At 36.0% G+C, this 23,951-nt stretch overlaps 1 protein-coding gene across 1 annotated transcript in view; it reads left to right on the forward strand.

The window, feature by feature from the left end:
• The window catches only part of LOC149805765 (cap-specific mRNA (nucleoside-2'-O-)-methyltransferase 1-like), a 132,849-nt gene that overhangs the window by 15,670 nt on the left and 93,228 nt on the right, over positions 1-23,951 (forward strand). The window contains exons 2-6 of the mRNA XM_089950438.1: positions 134-360; positions 3,523-3,684; positions 10,986-11,078; positions 15,667-15,738; positions 16,272-16,366. Coding sequence (XP_089806564.1) covers positions 134-360; positions 3,523-3,684; positions 10,986-11,078; positions 15,667-15,738; positions 16,272-16,366 — 649 coding nt within the window. The remainder of the gene's footprint in view (positions 1-133; positions 361-3,522; positions 3,685-10,985; positions 11,079-15,666; positions 15,739-16,271; positions 16,367-23,951) is intronic.

The following is a 23,951-nucleotide window of genomic DNA, read 5'->3' on the forward strand; positions in this document are numbered from 1 at the left end:
TCTTGTGTCCACTTTGTGTTATTGACCTGTCCAGGTAATGAGTTGAATGAACCGTTACGTGTGTGTTACACATTGCTTGAAAGAGATGATTGGGCACAACATGTTTTGACTCTCATTATTGTACTTCTTACAGCATCAGAAAGTGACAGTGATGTGGATGGGTTACAAGTAGAAGAGGAACATGCCAATGATTATCATGGGTCAGACAGTGATTATGGAGATGGGCCACCACAAAAGAAGTCAAAACATGCACACCCTGATTTACCAGATGGCACAGCCTCTTCCAAGCAGTCAACGGAGAATCAGTCTGCCAATGCAAAATCACAAGGAACCTACAGTAAATTTGCAGAGAAGATGATGGTAAGAATATTCATCAGAAAGAGGATCTGATTTCACTTTTGTTGGTAGTTATTTTAAATTAATTAAATTTTTGAAAATGGAGCTAATACATTCTGTGATGAAAAGCTTTTACCAGTATTTAGGACACAACTCTTATGAAGGCATCAAAGTTGGTTAGCATAGATATTTTGGCCTATTTTCTTTACAAATGTAAAATTGTTTACATTTTCAGCTTTTCTTCAAAACATGTAAAATGTGATTACCTGTCAAGGAAATTCTATCTTTGCTTTATGTTTCAGAATAGTTTATCTGTGTGTCTGTTGATTTATTTTCATAAAATTCAATGATCTTTTCCGAGTTTTTTCTGTATGAAATTACAGGACTGTACTTAGGCTCTGAAGAATTGGAGAAATTTTAGCATGATGAACAGAAACAAATATTTTTGCAAGATCGAAATCAAAATGCTCCAACCATGTTATGGAAATAAAAATTATAATTAATGCTGCACATGTATGCATATAGGTGGCGCTCTACAGTTTCGTATTTTCCATAGGGTTAGGATTTTAAAGAAAAAGAATTTCCCCGGCTTTCCTCACTGGTTATACTGGCTATTTAAAAAAGACCTTGTATATCTTAGGTATAATGCAAAGAATCTTTAATTCCCTTTATTTTGGTGTATGATTGATGGGTGTACTATGGGTTATAGAGTATACAGCTTGGCCTTACTTTAAATGTGCACCTTTCAAAAAAGTGCTAGCTCTACTTGGTCATTTTCACTTCCTGAACTTCAGAGGTAAATTGTATAAAAAAAGAGCTGATAACTTTTTTTACATTTTATATATTTGGTAATTCATTCATTGGACTTTCAGAAGCTGGTATTGTCTAGTCTGGCAAAATTCATTTTCCCTATTTTAATAGCTGCTATGTATAGTGTACTTTAGACTAATTCAGACTGATTTTTTAACACAAGGGAGCAGTCATTTTAGTTAGCAGTGTGCTTAAATCATGTAAAATTTCCAAAAGTGCAGTATCCAAAAGAAATATCATCCACATTACATTAATGTAGCATAGAGGTATGCAAACATTCTCTCCACTGTGCATGTTTTAAATGCGAACTACTTCACCTTACATATGTCACTCTCTCAAAAGTACATATTATCTGGTGAGCGCCACCATAAAGAAGATATAGGTATTATTTTTGTATGATTTAATTATGTTTATATGGCTGAAACATTTAAGTCGCAAGCATCAAAACAATCCTTTTGAATAATTCTCCTGCCTTTCCTCCCACAGAACAGTATTTATGAGTTCAGAGTCTCTAACAAGTCCAGCCTCCCCCCCCATGATAAAAGTGAGCTATTTTAAGAATGCACATTACATTTTGTAAACATAGCAACCAATGTTATGCTGAATGACAGGAACATGAAACTAGCCAGAATTATTTCTGAGATATCAACAATGAATTTTACAATTAGAAAAGGGAGGTAACTCATCAGGTTCATAAAGGTCAAAGGTCAAAGTGTAAAATATTTGCCTATTCTTTAATATGGAAGAAGCGAATTCACTTTCTCTTCATTTATTTTTTTTATTTCATTGCAAATAAATGAAAAGAAACATTTTCACCATATATTTCTGTCACTTATTGCAACAGTTTTAAATTTAAGTTGACTCTATTCCTATATTCTAAGACTTCTAATTTCCCCATAATTAAGGTCACTACTCACACAAACATACCTCATGGCAAATTATGTAAGCAAGAGCAAAATGATCATAATTAACTCATTTTCATGCTTAACATCAATATGAATGTACCATTTTATTCAGAACATCATACATAATTATATGAAAATAAAAAATAAAATTGCAAACATTTTTATATTTGTTTCAAGGTGGCACTCTACAATTTCGTATTTTCCATAGGGTTAGGATTTTAAAGAAAAAGAATGTCCCTGGCTTTCCTCACTGGTTATACTGGCTATTTAAAAAAGACCTTGTATATCTTAGGTATAATGCAAAGAACCTTTAATTCCCTTTATTTTGGTGTATGATTGATGGGTGTACTATGGGTTATAGAGTATACAGCTTGGCCTTACTTCAAATGTGCACCTTTCAAAAAAGTGCTAGCTCTACTTGGTCATTTTCACTTCCTGAACTTCAGAGGTAAATTGTATAAAATAGAGCCGATAACTTTTTTTACATTTTATATATTTGGTAATTCATTCATTGGACTTTCAGAAGCTGGTATTGTCTAGTCTGGCAAAATTCATTTTCCCTATTTTAATAGCTGCTATGTATAGTGTACTTTAGACTAATTCAGACTGATTTTTTAACACAAGGGAGCAGTCATTTTAGTTAGCAATGTGCTTAAATCATGTAAAATTTCCAAAAGTGCAGTATCCAAAAGAAATATCATCCACATTACATTAATGTAGCATAGAGGTATGCAAACATTCTCTCCACTGTGCATGTTTTAAATGCGAACTACTTCACCTTACATACGTCACTCTCTCAAAAGTACATATTATCTGGTGAGCACCACCATAAGTCTTTTTTTGAAACCACAAAATGGCCATTTCACCATTTCCAGATAAATGTTTGATACATTTCAAAGTGATATATACACGTAGCAAGTGGAGAACCTTTAAAGGCAGCATTTTCACCAGAGCTTGCCAAAAATCAAAATAAAAAGCATTATTTATTTATTTATTTAAGTTTCTCATTTAACAATTTTGAAATATATAATTTAAGAACTGATTGGCACAGTTCTTATTAAGAAATAAAGTTGTCCTATTGAGAATGTTTTGGAGGTAACCTGACAAACAACTACACTTATCTGGCACTTTCTTCAGTTGTTTAAACATCATAATCTTATCATTGGAATAAGACATCAAAGTTCAGTGAAAATCTACTCAAATTAATCCTGTTTTTTCATCTGGTCTTGCCTCATAAAACAATCCATGCAAGGTTGTCAAAGATTACATATTGGTCTGACCAATTAATTATGGCAGTGGATTTTTCTGCCTTTGGTATTATGTCTACAGTTTTATGGTGGTAACATTGATTCCATTAAAGAATGTCAAAGAAACTTGGAACTGAAGATTCTAAACAGAAATTAAATAGATACAGAGGAAGAAGTGATTTTGAACCCTCCAATTTTAAAATGCAAATTCCATTATTTTTCAGGCCAAGATGGGTCACAAAGAAGGAACGGGTTTAGGAAAATTTGGTCAGGGGCGTGTCAGCATTGTGGAGGCATCAACACAGAGGGGACGTAGAGGTTTGGGACTGCATATTCCAGGTCTGGAGCCCTCAAAGGATGTGGAGTGGGATCCATCAGAGGAAGAGGTCTAGTTTTTGATTAAGAATGTTGATAGGATTTAAATTGACATGGGTTGTACACTTTAATAATCAATGTCAGCTACAGCTGGTTTTGACTTGTGGTTTTGTGGCTTTGCCCATTTCAAACACAGGAGCCCCACATACTGTTTTGACATGTGAAATTTTTAAAAATTAAGAACTGTTTTCATGTGTTTAATTTTACATTTTCAGTGAGATTTTGTATCCTTTCTACTATCACTGCCTCTGATAAAAATATTGATACTGTCTGAAGTATCAATAGCAGGATTAGGTAACATCTCAATTTGAAGAGCGATTTTCAGAATTACAATGAAATCAGGCCCAGGTTTGCAGGATTTAAACTCTAATGAAATCAGGCCTTGGTTTGCAAGATTTAAACTTTCATGAAATCAGGCCTTGGTTTGCAGGATTTCATGGTAGTTTAAATCCTGTAAACCAAGGCCTGATTTCATGATAGTTTAAATCTTGTAAACCAAGGCCTGATTTCATGATAGTTTAAATCTTGTAAACCAAGGCCTGATCTCATGATAATTTATATCATGAAATCAGGCCTTGATTTACAAGATTTAAACTATCATGAAATCAGGCCTTGGTTTACAAGATTTTAACTATCATGAAATCAGGCCTTGGTTTACAAGATTTAAACTATAATGAAATCAGGCCTTGGTTTACAAGATTTAAACTATAATGAAATCAGGCTCTGCTTTGCAAGATTTAAACTATCATGAAATCAGGCCCTGGTTTACTAGATTTAAACTATAATAAAATCAGGCCTTGGTTTACAAGATTTAAACTATAATGAAATCAGGCCCTGCTTTGCAGGATTTAAACTATAATGAAATCAGGCCTTGGTTTGCAGGATTTAAACTATAATGAAATCAGGTTGGTTTGCAGGATTTAAACTATAATGAAATCAGGTCTGGTTTGCAGGATTTAAACTATAATGAAATCATACCCTGGTTTGCAGGATTAAAACTATATTAAAATCAGGACCAAGTTTGCAAGATTTAAACTATATTAAAATCAGGCCTAAGTTTGCAGGATTTAAACTGTTATGAAATCAGGCCCTGGTTTGCAAGATTTAAACTATAATGAAAGCAGGCCCTGCTTTGCAAGATTTAAACTATAATGAAATCAGTCCCAGGTTTGCAAGATTTAAATTATAATAAAATCAGGCACTGGTTTGCATGATTTAAACTATAATGAAATCAGTCCCAGGTTTGCATGATTTAAACTGTAATGAAAGCAAGCCCTGCTTTGCAAGATTTAAACTATAATGAAATCAGTCCCAGGTTTGCATGATTTAAACTATAATAAAGTCAGGACCTGGTTTGCATGATCTAAATTATAATGAAAGCAGGTCCAGGTTTGCAAGATTTAAACTATAATGAAAGCAGGCCCTGCTTTGCAAGACTTAAACTATAATGAAATCAGTCCCAGGTTTGCAAGATTTGAACTATAATGAAATCAGGCCCAGGTTTGCATGATTTAAACTATATTGAAATCGGGCCCAGGTTTGCAAGATTTAAACTATAATGAAATCGGGCCCAGGTTTGCAAGATTTAAACTATAATGAAATCGGGCCCAGGTTTGCAAGATTTAAACTATAATGAAATCGGGCCCAGGTTTGCAAGATTTAAACTATAATGAAATCAGTCCCAGGTTTGCATGATTTAAACTATAATAAAATCAGGACCTGGTTTGCATGATCTAAACTATAATGAAAGCAGGCCCAGGTTTGCAAGATTTAAACTATAATGAAAGCAGGCCCTGCTTTGCAAGATTTAAACTATAATGAAATCAGTCCCAGGTTTGCAAGATTTGAACTATAATGAAATCAGGCCCAGGTTTGCATGATTTAAACTATATTGAAATCGGGCCCAGGTTTGCAAGATTTAAACTATAATGAAATCGGGCCCAGGTTTGCAAGATTTAAACTATAATGAAATCGGGCCCAGGTTTGCAAGATTTAAACTATAATGAAATCAGGCCCAGGTTTGCATGATTTAAACTGTAATGAAATCAGGCCCAGGTTTGCAAGATTTAAACTTTAGAATAATAAGAAAAAAGCTTGAAACACTTCAAACAATTATTGTCAAACTACTCTAATAACAAACTTGTATAAGTTAGCCACCTTATAAACAGACACCTTTTTAAGAAGAAACTTAATATATTCCATGTAACACTAACCTCATATAACAGTCACTTTGATATTACTGCACCTTAACTAGTCCAAACCTTGTCCCTCTTATACATGTTTCATAGTACTGTTGTTTGTATTGTGCATACATATTGTTTTGAGAGGTATTGCTATTTGTATTTCTTTATTTTACAATAATGGTCTTTTTAATGAAGAAAATGTATGTTCTATTTCTAATTTCCATTTAAAGAAAAAATGAATGTATTGGTAAGGAACTAGTGAAATAGTTGCTGTCTGATAAAATCATCTTCACATCAAAAAAAGAAAAACAGTTGAATATGTACAGCAAATATATTCCTTTATACAGAAGATATTGCATTGTGTTTAGTACCAAAGACCCGGTGCTTTATTTTGCACATTCATTCTAGCCAATTAAAAATGCTAAGTAAGAAAAAGAATGTTTCACAGAACATTTGTTTTAAATTTTGTGTATAGGCCCTCAGTTTAGTTCTGTTATAAATGAACTTTACCATAATGTCATTCTATTTCTTCTTTGAATACATTTCCCAATGATAAGGACTACTACTAACTCGCAAATCCAGCCCTCCCAGGTTAAAAACTTTTAGCTTAAAAGCTAAAAGTTATCTGCCCACCTAGGTGGTGGTTGGACAGAGTGATCTACCCTTGGTAGAGGGAGTGGTGCCATTCCATGAATATCTCAGTTCCAAAATCAACTTTTGGAAGATATTCCTTTACAAGTTGGAGGAGACTTTTCACTTCTAAGGAAAGTATACTCCATCTATATTTTTCACTTTTCTCTCTTCCGATGCCAACAAAGCTCTGCCTTTACAATTTTGTAACACTTTGTTGTCTTCTTACAGTTAATAGCACTTAGTTACTTTCATGGGTAGCCTATGCAACTTCTCTGTAAGTTTGGGCTATAATGATTTTTGACATGTGTGCAAGTCTCTATGCCTATAGAAAACTTCTGTATGTATAATTCCATTTTGACTGGTTACATACTGGTGAGTGTTCTATACCAATCCATTCTTAGCATCCAGACTCCAAGCTTCATCTTCTTTACCAGTACAGGCCATCCTTGAGCCTTCCTACAGTTACTGTATTAAATTATATTATAACTGGACATTCATTGCTTTATTAGATCATCAGCTGTCACTAATTTCTAAGTAAACATCATATGGTATAGCTCTGCACCCACCTTTTGTTCAAATAGACAGGTGCACTGAATTTACCAGTACAGGTTGCCATTGAGCCTTCTTACAGGTAGAATTGTAAATGATATGATATAGTGATGATTCATTGCTCTCATTAGGCAGACTGCTAGCACTAATTAATAGTCATATATGTGCCATTTTTTGGGTTTTACCTGTATAGAGCATCATTGGGCGTTCTCCTACATCAAAATGTCTCACAATGGATATTATTGCACCTTGTTTGTAATTAAATGAATAACAATGCATCAGTTCCTTTTTATGTGCAGGATTTTGTGCGTAATATAGAAACTTGTTTATTTCACTGTATAGCTTATGCTCTGGTAAAAACAGACAAGTATAGGTGAGTTTTCTATGTGTTTTACTCAGTAGTGTTCTACTCATGCAGTGTTAATATAAGCAATGTTTGAGTCATATTTATCTGTATAGGCAATCCATTGGCCTTGCTATGGATAAGTTGTGACTAGAATTGATTTTTTTTGTCTTCCAGTTCATACATGTAAGTACTATAAGCAATGATTCAATGATTCTACCTGTACAGGCAGTTAAATGTGTATGCCTACTGGTTATTATTGTTATTCGATTATTTAGCATCTACTTTCTAAATATGATAGCTATGCTTTAATATACCTGTAATGGTCATGTGCACCCCTTTACAGGTAGTTGCCTTTGTGGGTAAATCTTCATGGATCCTCACAAGTTCATAAAGCAGGACACCCATTACATAAAGTGTATAGAGTGTCTTCTCAGTTTTCTCTTGCAGATTTATACCATGGATAAGACAAATCAGACAACCCCTTTACATGCATAGTTCCTCTGGTTGTCCCATCATGAAGACATGTCAGACTTACATATTATGGACAGATGGGGGATGAAAACATCTGATTGCATGCAAGGGCAGCGACATGAAGAACAACAGCAAACATCACTTACAGTCTCTGTTATCAGATTTATGGACTGTGGATCAAACATCCCAATGAACTGGACAGCATCGTGCCAGCCAAGTTGACTTCCACGACAAGACCTGGCCATATAACTCTGATCATAATGGGCTGTGCTCACAGTTCGATCCTTCAGCATCAGCCAAAATAAAAAATTACCCATTTCCGCAAATTGCATAGTTCTGCCAAGCTCTTCATGAAAAGATATGTCATGTGGATGATGCCCAGTCTATACAGGCACTCTCTTGGATCAGTCTAACCAAATAGAACTGCTGGGCACTTCCTGTGGATGATGCCCAGTCTACACAGGCACTCACTTGGATCAGTCTAACCACATAGTGCTACTAGGGACTTCCTGCTGTGGAAGATATACAGTTTACATGGACACCCTCATGGATGCATCTTACCACATAGTACCTCAAACACTTCTGGCATATGATGTCCATTTTGGGGCTTCAGTTGTCTAATCACTTGCCATCCAAGAGACTCTACTTAGAGACACATTAGCATTAATGGGCTTGACTCATAAACACTGCCAAGTGTAGTGGGCCACCATCATCAACATTCTTCTCCGACTACTTTGCAGTTAGCGCAGATGTTGACTTTTCTACCTTAATCAATGGATGTGCACATGAATGGAGTCTCCTACCTTTTCAGTCTGACCAAGGATCCGTGCCATCTCAGGATCATTATTTGTAAATCCACATCATTGAAATGGACACATTATTTTAAAGCCTGTCATTGGTGGCTGGTGAACTTACAAAGGAATAAAGTTCTCATTGTGCCTGATAACTTCACTGTGGTGGCTGATATCAAACATTAAAATGGAACAAGTACTTGGACCTTTGTATTATTGCTTGGGATTTTCTAAAACTTCTGTCCTCAGCGACAGTCAGGATTTCTGTTCAACATATCCTATGCAGGCTAAAGTATTGGCAGATTTATTTTTCTGAAAGCATACAAATGGAATGGCCTTTTGATCCCTCAGTTTCATATGATAAATGCTCAATGAGATCGACTTATGATGACCCTTAATGACAAGTTGGAATGCCGACACTCACAACCTTTGTCACACCAATTCTGGGCCCAGAGGCCTAGCTATTTGCTGCTTCCTATACATTGGAATGGCTGAATGTATATTGCATCTAAACACTAGATTCCAAAGGGGTTTACAGAAACCAAAAGTATCTGAGTGTATCTTCATCCTGATTACTCTACTAAAATAAGGAATACAGGACCAGCTGAGTCAGCCTAGGAATTCAATGGAATATAATCTTTGTGGTTCATACCAGTATACTTTATTCCAGTGGAGACATCCATACCACAATGGCAAATTTTCTAGGCTCTTCGATGAGAAATAGTTAGCACCCATTACAGTAAAACTTCTTATTGCACAATCACAAGCACCCTGTGCTATCATAGTAGAGAGAAGATTGCATGAATCAAAGACTTGTCTGATCTACTCATTTGGATTTCACTGGACCTTTGCTCAATTAGACTTTTTGTATGGATTAACAATGGTTGAACAAGAAACCTAGTGAAATGCTCTCATGAGCTTAATTAGTTCACATATAATACAAGTCCTGCCTCCTCATTGCATTGGCAGTCTGCAGGCAAAGTCAGGTGTACATTTCTTGGTGGACCCATCTACTTCATTTACAACATGATGGATCACTATTGCTCATGATGACCCCAGATTGCAAGGGCATCATTAACTCACCTTGCTTACAAGACCTGTTTCCTCATTTGTATTAACTACAGCAGGCAGAATCAGTGAATATATGCCTTATCAGTGGACCTGAATTCTACACTGTTACAGCAAGATGGGTCAGTTAATGACAGTACCCTCTTCATTGCATAGAGCATTCTCCCATCCATGGGTAACCATATGGTTGTAATGAAATCACTGTCAACTATGGACACCTCAGCTCAAGACAACCTAAAAGATCCAGTAAGAGCTTCAAAGTGTTATCTTAAAAGGACAGATACATTGCATTGAGGGAGATATTTTTATCTCTCAGCCATGAACTGGAAGATATAATAGACTCTTTCATCCTGGATTAAGTGAGTTATGTTCTCTGCATATTGAGAAATAAACCCAGCTCAATTGAATTTGTTATGCGTTTCAGCTGTCAAGGCTAAAACAGTTGCTACAAGCATAGCTTTTGGCCAGAACTGTTCTCTAACTGACATTATCTAGTCACGGGATGGAAATTAGAGTAGACATTTCTCCATTTTTTATCAGAGAGATCTTTCATCCCAAAAGGCTCACCTCAGTCATGTCGGACCTACAGCCATGGTTCACCATGGTGCAATGGGTCACCTTTCCAAGTTGTTTGACAGCTTCATAAGTCGCAGGTTCACGACTTCCAATGGATTTGTGGGAGGGAAAATTTCTCCTTTTAAAAGCTGCTTCCTGACAGGTGGAGTCTTCTCCAGTTGGATTATCTAGAAGCTGTCTCACATACCTTAGAGGACTGGAGATATCTCTAGGCTAAGAGGATATATCTCCCTCCTCTGCTTACCTATTCTCCTAACTTAAAAAGGTATTGTGATTGGGTAACATATTCAAAGAAGAAACTAATTTTTTCTAGTAAAATGTTTCTTTGCAAATACTCACCCAATCATAATACAGATGCTCTCTCCCAGCTTCCCCACATTTACATCCATATATCCAGTAGTAACTGAAATATTAATAGGATTTGGTGCCAATCACTGTACCAAAGGGAGGTCACTCTGCCTGACCACCATCTAGGGGGCAGGTAACATTTAGCAATTTAGCTAAATGTTTTTAATCTGGGATGGGTAGATTTGCAAGGTAATAGTTGTTCTCCTAAAGTATTATGATTGGGTAAGTATTCACAAAGAAACATATTTTAATAGAAGAAAAAAATTGTTTCTGATAATAATACAAAAATAATTTCTAAATACTGTGCTGTACTGTGAATCACAACCATTTTATACATTTTATCACAGATTGACCTTGATGAGAAGGTGACATGGCTACCACATTGTGAACTTGCAGTGCCAGATATTGCAACTCTGAGAGAATGGATGACAACAGGACTGGTCAGTTTGGCGAATTCAAGAACACTAGTTCTGCTATACAACTCTATCAAGTTTCCTAAATTGACATAAGAACTTAGATAATTACTTATACGGTTTTGAAAGAGAATGACAAATTTTGCTTTTGGTTTCTGAAGATGCTAATTGTAATTTTACTGTACCAGATAACTCTTCATATGATCAAGAAAATATAGGTTTTAAGCATTTAACATTAACCTACTGAAATCTTTTCAGTTCTAACACATTTCATATATACTTCCATTAAGTCAAGTCCAACTATATACTTCACAGGCCTTGATCTGCTGTCACATAATGTGCTTGCACATCAGGGTCTGTGTAGGTTGGATTAATCAGTAGAACAAACAATGCAGACCCTGATACAGCAGCACATTATGTGATAGCATTCAAGTATCTAAATTCTTTAAAAGACTCAACTTATAAAAGAGTATATATGGTATTAGACATTATTTTGAGAAGTTTTAATAGTATTTTTTTGTAGTGCTATATAGTAATAAGTACTACAGTGTGTCATGCCTATTCAGGTGAAAGTACTCCAACATGCAATGCTTATTCAGCTAATGCAATTTACCATGTCTATTCAAGTGTAGATGATGCAGTGTATAATGCCTATTCAGGTGTAAATGATGCACTGTATTGTGCCTATTCAAGTGTAAATGGTACAGTGTATATTGCTATTCATGTGTAAATGATTCAGTTTATAGTGCATATTCAGTTGTAAGTAATGCAGTTCACAGTGCCTGTTCAAGTGCAGAAGTTTTTGACATGTTCTAAGTTTCAGACACTATTATTTCCATATTTATTGTTATTATTTTTGTTACGTAATTCTGTGAAATTTATCTTGTGATGTAGCAAATGCAAGTTCTTGTTTACATACTGTTTTTAGCTTTAGTCTCCTGCTAACAAAAACAGTTGACTCACCCATTATTAAAAAGTGGAATATCAGGGGTCCTGTAATCACAAAGTTCTTGAATGTAAACTTAGACTTAAGAAATGTATATAGGTCAATATTTTATGATTCAAACTACCATATATATTTATTTTTTATTCAAATCAAAATGTAAACTGTATAGAGTTAGATCTGCCATTACATACTACACTGGCAGACCTAGGTCTGTACAGTTTATTAGGAGTAATCAGAAAAACAAAAACAACATTGTCCATGTTATGCCCAAATATGGCTGATCCAGATCAGTGTTGTTTGCAGTTGGACTTATCTTATAAGCAAGAATAAACTGTACTCAAATTTAACTTCCCTTTCAGTCTAAATATAAATTGCAATTGTTAAAACCATGTATGATAAATAATCAGGCCTCAGTATAAACAACACACGACTTAATTTCAGTTTACTTCAGACATCTGATTGATCAGTTTTAAGTCAGACTCATGTTTTAACATCAAAGATTACTAGATTCTAAATTTAAATTTAAGTTTTTACTTAAAATCTGTTGGTGAAATGTGGGCCTGTTCATCACAGACTGAAGATGAGTGTGCAGTTTATGTGCCAATTTGTAATTTGAGGATTTGTTGTTAGATATTCTGGCACATGTTTACATACCACATATCTTATACCAATTTGTAAGTTGGGGATTTGTTCTTAGATACCTGGCACATGTGTACAGACCACATATCCTATACCAATTTGTAACTTGGGGCTTTGTTCTTAGATACCTGGCACATGTGTACAGACCACATATTTATACCAATTTGTAACTTGGGGTTTTGTTCTTAGATTCCTGGCACTTGTGTACAGACCACATATCCTATGCCAATTTGTAAGTTGGGGTTTTGTTCTTAGATACCTGGCACATGTGTACAGACCACATATCCTATGCCAATTTGTAAGTTGGGGATTTGTTCTTAGATACCTGGCACATGTTTACAGACCACATATTTATACCAATTTGTAAGTTGGGGTTTTGTTCTTAGATACCTGGCACATGTGTACAGACCACATATCCTATACCAATTTGTAACTTGGGGCTTTGTTCTTAGATACCTGGCACATGTGTACAGACCACATATCCTATGCCAATTTGTAAGTTGGGGTTTTGTTCTTAGATACCTGGCACATGTGTACAGACCACATATCCTATGCCAATTTGTAAGTTGGGGATTTGTTCTTAGATACCTGGCACATGTTTACAGACCACATATTTATACCAATTTGTAAGTTGGGGTTTTGTTCTTAGATACCTGGCACTTGTGTACAGACCACATATCCTATGCCAATTTGTAAGTTGGGGTTTTGTTCTTAGATACCTGGCACATGTGTACAGACCACATATCCTATGCCAATTTGTAAGTTGGGGATTTGTTCTTAGATACCTGGCACATGTTTACAGACCACATATTTATACCAATTTGTAAGTTGGGGATTTGTTCTTAGATACCTGGCACATGTGTACAGACCACATATCCTATGCCAATTTGTAAGTTGGGGTTTTGTTCTTAGATACCTGGCACATGTGTACAGACCACATATCCTATGCCAATTTGTAAGTTGGGGATTTGTTCTTAGATACCTGGCACATGTTTACAGACCACATATTTATACCAATTTGTAAGTTGGGGTTTTGTTCTTAGATACCTGGCACATGTGTACAGACCACATATCCTATACCAATTTGTAACTTGGGGCTTTGTTCTTAGATACCTGGCACATGTGTACAGACCACATATCCTATGCCAATTTGTAAGTTGGGGTTTTGTTCTTAGATACCTGGCACATGTGTACAGACCACATATCCTATGCCAATTTGTAAGTTGGGGCTTTGTTCTTAGATACCTGGCACATGTTTACAGACCACATATTTATACCAATTTGTAACTTGGGGTTTTGTTCTTAGATACCTGGCACATGTGTACAGACCACATATCCTATACCAATTTGTAAGTTGGGGTTTTGTTCTTAGATACCTGGCACTTGTGTACAGACCACATATCCTATGCCAATTTGTAAGTTGGGGCTTTGTTCTTAGATACCTGGCACATGTGTACAGACCACATATCCTATACCAATTTGTAACTTGGGGCTTTGTTCTTAGATACCTGGCACATGTGTACAGACCACATATCCTATGCCAATTTGTAAGTTGGGGTTTTGTTCTTAGATACCTGGCACATGTGTACAGACCACATATCCTATGCCAATTTGTAAGTTGGGGATTTGTTCTTAGATACCTGGCACATGTTTACAGACCACATATTTATACCAATTTGTAAGTTGGGGTTTTGTTCTTAGATACCTGGCACTTGTGTACAGACCACATATCCTATGCCAATTTGTAAGTTGGGGTTTTGTTCTTAGATACCTGGCACATGTTTACAGACCACATATCCTATGCCAATTTGTAAGTTGGGGATTTGTTCTTAGATACCTGGCACATGTTTACAGACCACATATTTATACCAATTTGTAAGTTGGGGATTTGTTCTTAGATACCTGGCACATGTGTACAGACCACATATCCTATGCCAATTTGTAAGTTGGGGTTTTGTTCTTAGATACCTGGCACATGTGTACAGACCACATATCCTATGCCAATTTGTAAGTTGGGGCTTTGTTCTTAGATACCTGGCACATGTTTACAGACCACATATTTATACCAATTTGTAAGTTGGGGTTTTGTTCTTAGATACCTGGCACATGTGTACAGACCACATATCCTATGCCAATTTGTAAGTTGGGGTTTTGTTCTTAGATACCTGGCACTTGTGTACAGACCACATATCCTATGCCAATTTGTAAGTTGGGGTTTTGTTCTTAGATACCTGGCACATGTGTACAGACCACATATCCTATGCCAATTTGTAAGTTGGGGCTTTGTTCTTAGATACCTGGCACATGTTTACAGACCACATATTTATACCAATTTGTAAGTTGGGGTTTTGTTCTTAGATACCTGGCACTTGTGTACAGACCACATATCCTATGCCAATTTGTAAGTTGGGGTTTTGTTCTTAGATACCTGGCACTTGTGTACAGACCACATATCCTATACCAATTTGTAACTTGGGGATTTGTTCTTAGATACCTGGCACATGTGTACAGACCACATATCCTATGCCAATTTGTAAGTTGGGGATTTGTTCTTAGATACCTGGCACATGTGTACAGACCACATATCTATACCAATTTGTAAGTTGGGGATTTGTTCTTAGATACCTGGCACATGTGTACAGACCACATATCTATACCAATTTGTAAGTTGGGGATATGTTCTCAGATACCTGGCACTTGTGTACAGACCACAGATATTGTGCCAATTTGTATGTTGGGGATTCGTTTTTACATTACTGGCACATATGTACCAGAGATCCTAAAATTCTCATGGCTCTTACTGGACATTTTTTCCTGAAAATAATATGGCAGCCATATATTATTTGTAAAATTAATTATGAAAACTTTCAAAGGAGATGCAGCAAGTTGTGACAAAAAAGAAAATGTTGATACTTTTAATTTTTAATATATATATATATATATATATATATATATATATATATATATATATATATATATATATATATATATATAGCAAAACATGCATGGGGCAAATTTTATATTTTGCAGAAAAAGAGGACAATTGATGATGAAAATCAGTTCTGTGATGATGAAACATTAACAAGTATACTACAGTGCAAGGTAAATAATAATTTCTTTGTCAGTAAGATTTCACACGTCATAGTTGTATGAGCAGAGCAATTAACTGGTGTGCGGCTGTTGTTCTTACTACATACTGATAGCTTGGCAAAGTTCGTTTGAAATCAGCTACATACAAACTTATATTTTTTAAAAGAAAATTGTACTATAGAGGTATGAGGTAATGTTGCTTGGTGGGTTTAACAGCACTTTCAGCAAATTATTGGATATACAATGCTGAAGAAATGAGGCCCATTGCCTTTCTCATCACACTGAGACAGCTGACCTGGGTTGACCATGTCAGGTACTGAACTTGTGACTCTTGAAGTATGAGCCAGTACTGTACCAGTATTTGTGGTGGTGAAAAAGTGATTATAAATGGTGATCTTTTAATATGGAGAATAACATAAGAACTTGAGGAAACCCTGGACCTTTAATTGAAGACCGCTGAATTTTGCTTTAACTGCAACCTGGGAATACCTTATTATCATGGTTTTATGTCTTGAATTAATGGTTTATATTTTTTTTTCTTTCAGTCAGTGTTTGACAATCTGGAACCAGAGGAAATGAGGAGGGCAAGAACCAGGTCTAACCCATATGAGACCATTCGAGGGGCATTTTTTCTAAATAGGTCAGTTGATAGCATCCTTATAGGTTCAGCTTTTATTACACTGCATGCCCACTTTGTGTAAGATATTCAAATGACAGTAAAGTGTTCTTGAAGGGAAATGGCTTTATGTGAGAGGTACTGCAGCATACTTGCTTACAAGTCAGATCCGACTATAAACTGCACAGACCCAAATCTGTCATTGCATAATGTGCCAGAAGATCTGGGTCTGTACAGTATGTTAGGACTAAACAACATAGACCTTGATTTGTCAGCATGTTATGCAAGATCTGACTATGCGAGAAGCAATTATATATGGTGATATGGTGAAAAGATATTAGTGATAATTTGTCAAGTTAGATACTTCCTTTATCACTCTGCTGTTGTCCTGTTTCGATCTGATGTTGTATCAATCTGCTGTTATACTTTATTATAACTCTGATGTTGTATCAATCTGCTGTTATACTGTATTGATCAGCTGTCATCCACTATTGCTCTGCTATTGTCCTGTATCACTCTGCTGTTGTCCTGTATCAATCTGATATTGTCCTGCATCAATCTGCTATTGTCCTGTATCAATCTGATATTGTCCTGTATCAATCTGATATTGTCCTGCATCAATCTGATATTGTCCTGTATCAATCTGATATTGTCCTGCATCAATCTGATATTGTCCTGCATCAATCTGATATTGTCCTGTATCAATCTGATATTGTTCTGTATCAATCTGATATTGTCCTGCATCAATCTGATATTGTCCTGCATCAATCTGATATTGTCCTGCATCAATCTGATATTGTCCTGCATCAATCTGATATTGTCCTGTATCAATCTGATATTGTCCTGTATCAATCTGATATTGTCCTGTATCAATCTGATATTGTCCTGCATCAATCTGATATTGTCCTGTATCAATCTGATATTGTCCTGCATCAATCTGATATTGTCCTGCATCAATCTGATATTGTCCTGTATCAATCTGATATTGTCCTGTATCAATCTGATATTGTCCTGTATCACTCTGCTATTGTCCTGTATCACTCTGCTGTTGTCCTGTATAACTCTGATGTTGTATCAATCTGCTGTTATACTGTATTGATCAGCTGTCATCCACTATTGCTCTGCTATTGTCCTGTATCACTCTGCTGTTGTCCTGTATCAATCTGATATTGTCCTGCATCAATCTGCTATTGTCCTGTATCAATCTGATATTGTCCTGTATCAATCTGATATTGTCCTGCATCAATCTGATATTGTCCTGTATCAATCTGATATTGTCCTGCATCAATCTGATATTGTCCTGCATCAATCTGATATTGTCCTGTATCAATCTGATATTGTTCTGTATCAATCTGATATTGTCCTGCATCAATCTGATATTGTCCTGCATCAATCTGATATTGTCCTGCATCAATCTGATATTGTCCTGTATCAATCTGATATTCTCCTGTATCAATCTGATATTGTCCTGTATCAGTCTGATATTGTCCTGCATCAATCTGATATTGTCCTGTATCAATCTGATATTGTCCTGCATCAATCTGATATTGTCCTGCATCAATCTGATATTGTCCTGTATCAATCTGATATTGTCCTGTATCAATCTGATATTGTCCTGTATCACTCTGCTATTGTCCTGTATCACTCTGCTGTTGTCCTGTATAACTCTGATGTTGTATCAATCTGCTGTTATACTGTATTGATCAGCTGTCATCCACTATTGCTCTGCTATTGTCCTGTATCACTCTGCTGTTGTCCTGTATCAATCTGATATTGTCCTGCATCAATCTGATATTGTCCTGTATCAATCTGATATTGTCCTGCATCAATCTGATATTGTCCTGCATCAATCTGATATTGTCCTGTATCAATCTGATATTGTCCTGTATCAATCTGATATTGTCCTGCATCAATCTGATATTGTCCTGCATCAATCTGATATTGTCCTGTATCAATCTGATATTGTCCTGTATCAATCTGATATTGTCCTGTATCAATCTGATATTGTCCTGCATCAATCTGATATTGTCCTGTATCAATCTGATATTGTCCTGTATCAATCTGATATTGTCCTGCATCAATCTGATATTGTCCTGCATCAATCTGATATTGTCCTGTATCAATCTGATATTGTCCTGTATCAATCTGATATTGTCCTGCATCAATCTGATATTGTCCTGCATCAATCTGATATTGTCCTGCATCAATCTGATATTGTCCTGCATCAATCTGATATTGTCCTGCATCAATCTGATATTGTCCTGTATCAATTTGATATTGTCCTGCATCAATCTGATATTGTCCTGCATCAATCTGATATTGTCCTGCATCAATCTGATATTGTCCTGTATCAATCTGATATTGTCCTGCATCAATCTGATATTGTCCTGCATCAATCTGATATTGTCCTGTATCAATCTGATATTGTCCTGCATCAATCTGATATTGTCCTGTATCAATCTGATATTGTCCTGTATCACTCTGCTATTGTCCTGTATCACTCTGCTGTTGTCCTGTATAACTCTGATGTTGTATCAATCTGCTGTTATACTGTATTGATCAGCTGTCATCCACTATTGCTCTGCTATTGTCCTGTATCACTCTGCTGTTGTCCTGTATCAATCTGATATTGTCCTGCATCAATCTGATATTGTCCTGTATCAATCTGATATTGTCCTGCATCAATCTGATATTGTCCTGCATCAATCTGATATTGTCCTGTATCAATCTGATATTGTCCTGTATCAATCTGATATTGTCCTGCATCAATCTGATATTGTCCTGCATCAATCTGATATTGTCCTGTATCAATCTGATATTGTCCTGTATCAATCTGATATTGTCCTGTATCAATCTGATATTGTCCTGCATCAATCTGATATTGTCCTGCATCAATCTGATATTGTCCTGTATCAATCTGATATTGTCCTGCATCAATCTGATATTGTCCTGTATCAATCTGATATTGTCCTGTATCAATCTGATATTCTCCTGCATCAATCTGATATTGTCCTGCATCAATCTGATATTGTCCTGTATCAATCTGATATTGTCCTGTATCAATCTGATATTCTCCTGCATCAATCTGATATTCTCCTGCATCAATCTGATATTGTCCTGTATCAATCTGATATTGTCCTGCATCAATCTGATATTGTCCTGCATCAATCTGATATTGTCCTGTATCACTCTGCTGTTGTCCTGTATAACTCTGATGTTGTATCAATCTGCTGTTATACTGTATTGATCAGCTGTCATCCACTATTGCTCTGCTATTGTCCTGTATCACTCTGCTGTTGTCCTGTATCAATCTGATATTGTCCTGCATCAATCTGATATTGTCCTGTATCAATCTGATATTGTCCTGCATCAATCTGATATTGTCCTGCATCAATCTGATATTGTCCTGTATCAATCTGATATTGTCCTGTATCAATCTGATATTGTCCTGCATCAATCTGATATTGTCCTCCATCAATCTGATATTGTCCTGTATCAATCTGATATTGTCCTGTATCAATCTGATATTGTCCTGTATCAATCTGATATTGTCCTGCATCAATCTGATATTGTCCTGCATCAATCTGATATTGTCCTGTATCAATCTGATATTGTCCTGCATCAATCTGATATTGTCCTGTATCAATCTGATATTGTCCTGTATCAATCTGATATTCTCCTGCATCAATCTGATATTGTCCTGCATCAATCTGATATTGTCCTGTATCAATCTGATATTGTCCTGCATCAATCTGATATTGTCCTGCATCAATCTGATATTGTCCTGCATCAATCTGATATTGTCCTGCATCAATCTGATATTGTCCTGCATCAATCTGATATTGCCCTGCATCAATCTGATATTGTCCTGTATCAATCTGATATTGTCCTGCATCAATCTGATATTGTCCTGCATCAATCTGATATTGTCCTGCATCAATCTGATATTGTCCTGTATCAATCTGATATTGTCCTGCATCAATCTGATATTGTCCTGCATCAATCTGATATTGTCCTGCATCAATCTGATATTGTCCTGCATCAATCTGATATTGTCCTGCATCAATCTGATATTGTCCTGCATCAATCTGATATCGTCCTGCATCAATCTGATATTGTCCTGTATCAATCTGATATTGTCCTGTATCAATCTGATATTGTCCTGCATCAATCTGATATTGTCCTGTATCAATCTGATATTGTCCTGTATCAATCTGATATTGTCCTGTATCAATCTGCTATTGTCCTGTATCACTCTGCTCTTGTCCTGTATAACTCTGATGTTGTATCAATCTGCTGTTATACTGTATTGATCAGCTGTCATCCACTATTGCTCTGCTATTGTCCTGTATCACTCTGCTGTTGTCCTGTATCAATCTGATATTGTCCTGCACCAATCTGATATTGTCCTGTATCAATCTGATATTGTCCTGCATCAATCTGATATTGTCCTGCATCAATCTGATATTGTCCTGTATCAATCTGATATTGTCCTGCATCAATCTGATATTGTCCTCTATCAATCTGATATTGTCCTGTATCAATCTGATATTGTCCTGTATCAATCTGATATTGTCCTGCATCAATCTGATATTGTCCTGCATCAATCTGATATTGTCCTGTATCAATCTGATATTGTCCTGCATCAATCTGATATTGTCCTGTATCAATCTGATATTGTCCTGTATCAATCTGATATTCTCCTGCATCAATCTGATATTGTCCTGCATCAATCTGATATTGTCCTGTATCAATCTGATATTGTCCTGCATCAATCTGATATTGTCCTGCATCAATCTGATATTGTCCTGCATCAATCTGATATTGTCCTGTATCAATTTGATATTGTCCTGCATCAATCTGATATTGTCCTGCATCAATCTGATATTGTCCTGCATCAATCTGATATTGTCCTGCATCAATCTGATATTGTCCTGTATCAATCTGATATTGTCCTGCATCAATCTGATATTGTCCTGCATCAATCTGATATTGTCCTGTATCAATCTGATATTGTCCTGCATCAATCTGATATTGTCCTGTATCAATCTGATATTGTCCTGCATCAATCTGATATTGTCCTGTATCAATCTGATATTGTCCTGTATCACTCTGCTATTGTCCTGTATCACTCTGCTGTTGTCCTGTATAACTCTGATGTTGTATCAATCTGCTGTTATACTGTATTGATCAGCTGTCATCCACTATTGCTCTGCTATTGTCCTGTATCACTCTGCTGTTGTCCTGTATCAATCTGATATTGTCCTGCACCAATCTGATATTGTCCTGTATCAATCTGATATTGTCCTGCATCAATCTGATATTGTCCTGCATCAATCTGATATTGTCCTGTATCAATCTGATATTGTCCTGCATCAATCTGATATTGTCCTGCATCAATCTGATATTGTCCTGTATCAATCTGATATTGTCCTGCATCAATCTGATATTGTCCTCTATCAATCTGATATTGTCCTCTATCAATCTGATATTGTCCTGTATCAATCTGATATTCTCCTGCATCAATCTGATATTGTCCTGCATCAATCTGATATTGTCCTGTATCAATCTGATATTGTCCTGCATCAATCTGATATTGTCCTGCATCAATCTGATATTGTCCTGCATCAATCTGATATTGTCCTGTATCAATTTGATATTGTCCTGCATCAATCTGATATTGTCCTGCATCAATCTGATATTGTCCTGCATCAATCTGATATTGTCCTGTATCAATCTGATATTGTCCTGCATCAATCTGATATTGTCCTGCATCAATCTGATATTGTCCTGTATCAATCTGATATTGTCCTGCATCAATCTGATATTGTCCTGCATCAATCTGATATTGTCCTGTATCAATCTGATATTGTCCTGTATCAATCTGATATTCTCCTGCATCAATCTGATATTGTCCTGTATCAATCTGATATTGTCCTGCATCAATCTGATATTGTCCTGCATCAATCTGATATTGTCCTGCATCAATCTGATATTGTCCTGTATCAATCTGATATTGTCCTGCATCAATCTGATATTGTCCTGCATCAATCTGATATTGTCCTGTATCAATCTGATATTGTCCTGCATCAATCTGATATTGTCCTGCATCAATCTGATATTGTCCTGCATCAATCTGATATTGTCCTGTATCAATCTGATATTGTCCTGCATCAATCTGATATTGTCCTGTATCAATCTGATATTGTCCTGCATCAATCTGATATTGTCCTGTATCAATCTAATATTGTCCTGCATCAATCTGATATTGTCCTGCATCAATCTGATATTGTCCTGTATCAATCTGATATTGTCCTGCATCAATCTGATATTGTCCTGTATCAATCTGATATTGTCCTGCATCAATCTGATATTGTCCTGCATCAATCTGATATTGTCCTGTATTAATCTGATATTGTCCTGCATCAATCTGCTGTTATACTGTATTGATCAGCTGTCATCCACTATTGCTCTGATATTGTCCTGCATCAATCTGATATTGTCCTGCATCAATCTGATATTGTCCTGTATCAATCTGATATTGTCCTGTATCAATCTGATATTGTCCTGCATCAATCTGATATTGTCCTGCATCAATCTGATATTGTCATATATCAATCTGATATTGTCCTGCATCAATCTGATATTGTCCTGCATCAATCTGATATTGTCCTGTATCAATCTGATATTGTCCTGCATCAATCTGATATTGTCCTGCATCAATCTGATATTGTCCTGCATCAATCTGATATTGTCCTGCATCAATCTGATATTGTCCCGCATCAATCTGATATTGTCCTGCATCAATCTGATATTGTCCTGCATCAATCTGATATTGTCCTGTATCAATCTGATATTGTCCTGTATCAATCTGACATTGTCCTGCATCAATCTGATATTGTCCTGCATCAATCTGATATTGTCCTGCATCAATCTGATATTGTCCTGTATCACTCTGCTGTTGTCCTGTATAACTCTGATGTTGTCCTGTATAACTCTGATGTTGTATCAATCTGCTGTTATACTGTATTGATCAGCTGTCATCCACTATTGCTCTGCTATTGTCCTGTATCACTCTGCTGTTGTCCTGTATCAATCTGATATTGTCCTGTATCAATCTGATATTGTCCTGCATCAATCTGATATTGTCCTGCATCAATCTGATATTGTCCTGTATCAATCTGATATTGTCCTGCATCAATCTGATATTGTCCTGCATCAATCTGATATTGTCCTGTATCAATCTGATATTGTCCTGTATCAATCTGATATTGTCCTTCATCAATCTGATCTTGTCCTGTATCAATCTGATATTGTCCTGTATCAATCTGATATTGTCCTGTATCAATCTGATATTGTCCTGCATCAATCTGATATTGTCCTGCATCAATCTGATATTGTCCTGCATCAATCTGATATTGTGCATCAATCTGATATTGTCCTGCATCAATCTGATATTGTCCTGCATCAATCTGATATTGTCCTGTATCAATCTGATATTGTCCTGTATCAATCTGATATTGTCCTGCATCAATCTGATATTGTCCTGCATCAATCTGATATTGTCTGCGTCAATCTGATATTGTCCTGTATCAATCTGATATTGTCC

Source organism: Sinohyriopsis cumingii, chromosome 2 (genome assembly GCF_028554795.1).
Source record: "Sinohyriopsis cumingii isolate HCF-2022 chromosome 2, ASM2855479v2, whole genome shotgun sequence".
In the NCBI taxonomy this organism is placed as follows: domain Eukaryota; kingdom Metazoa; phylum Mollusca; class Bivalvia; order Unionida; family Unionidae; genus Sinohyriopsis; species Sinohyriopsis cumingii.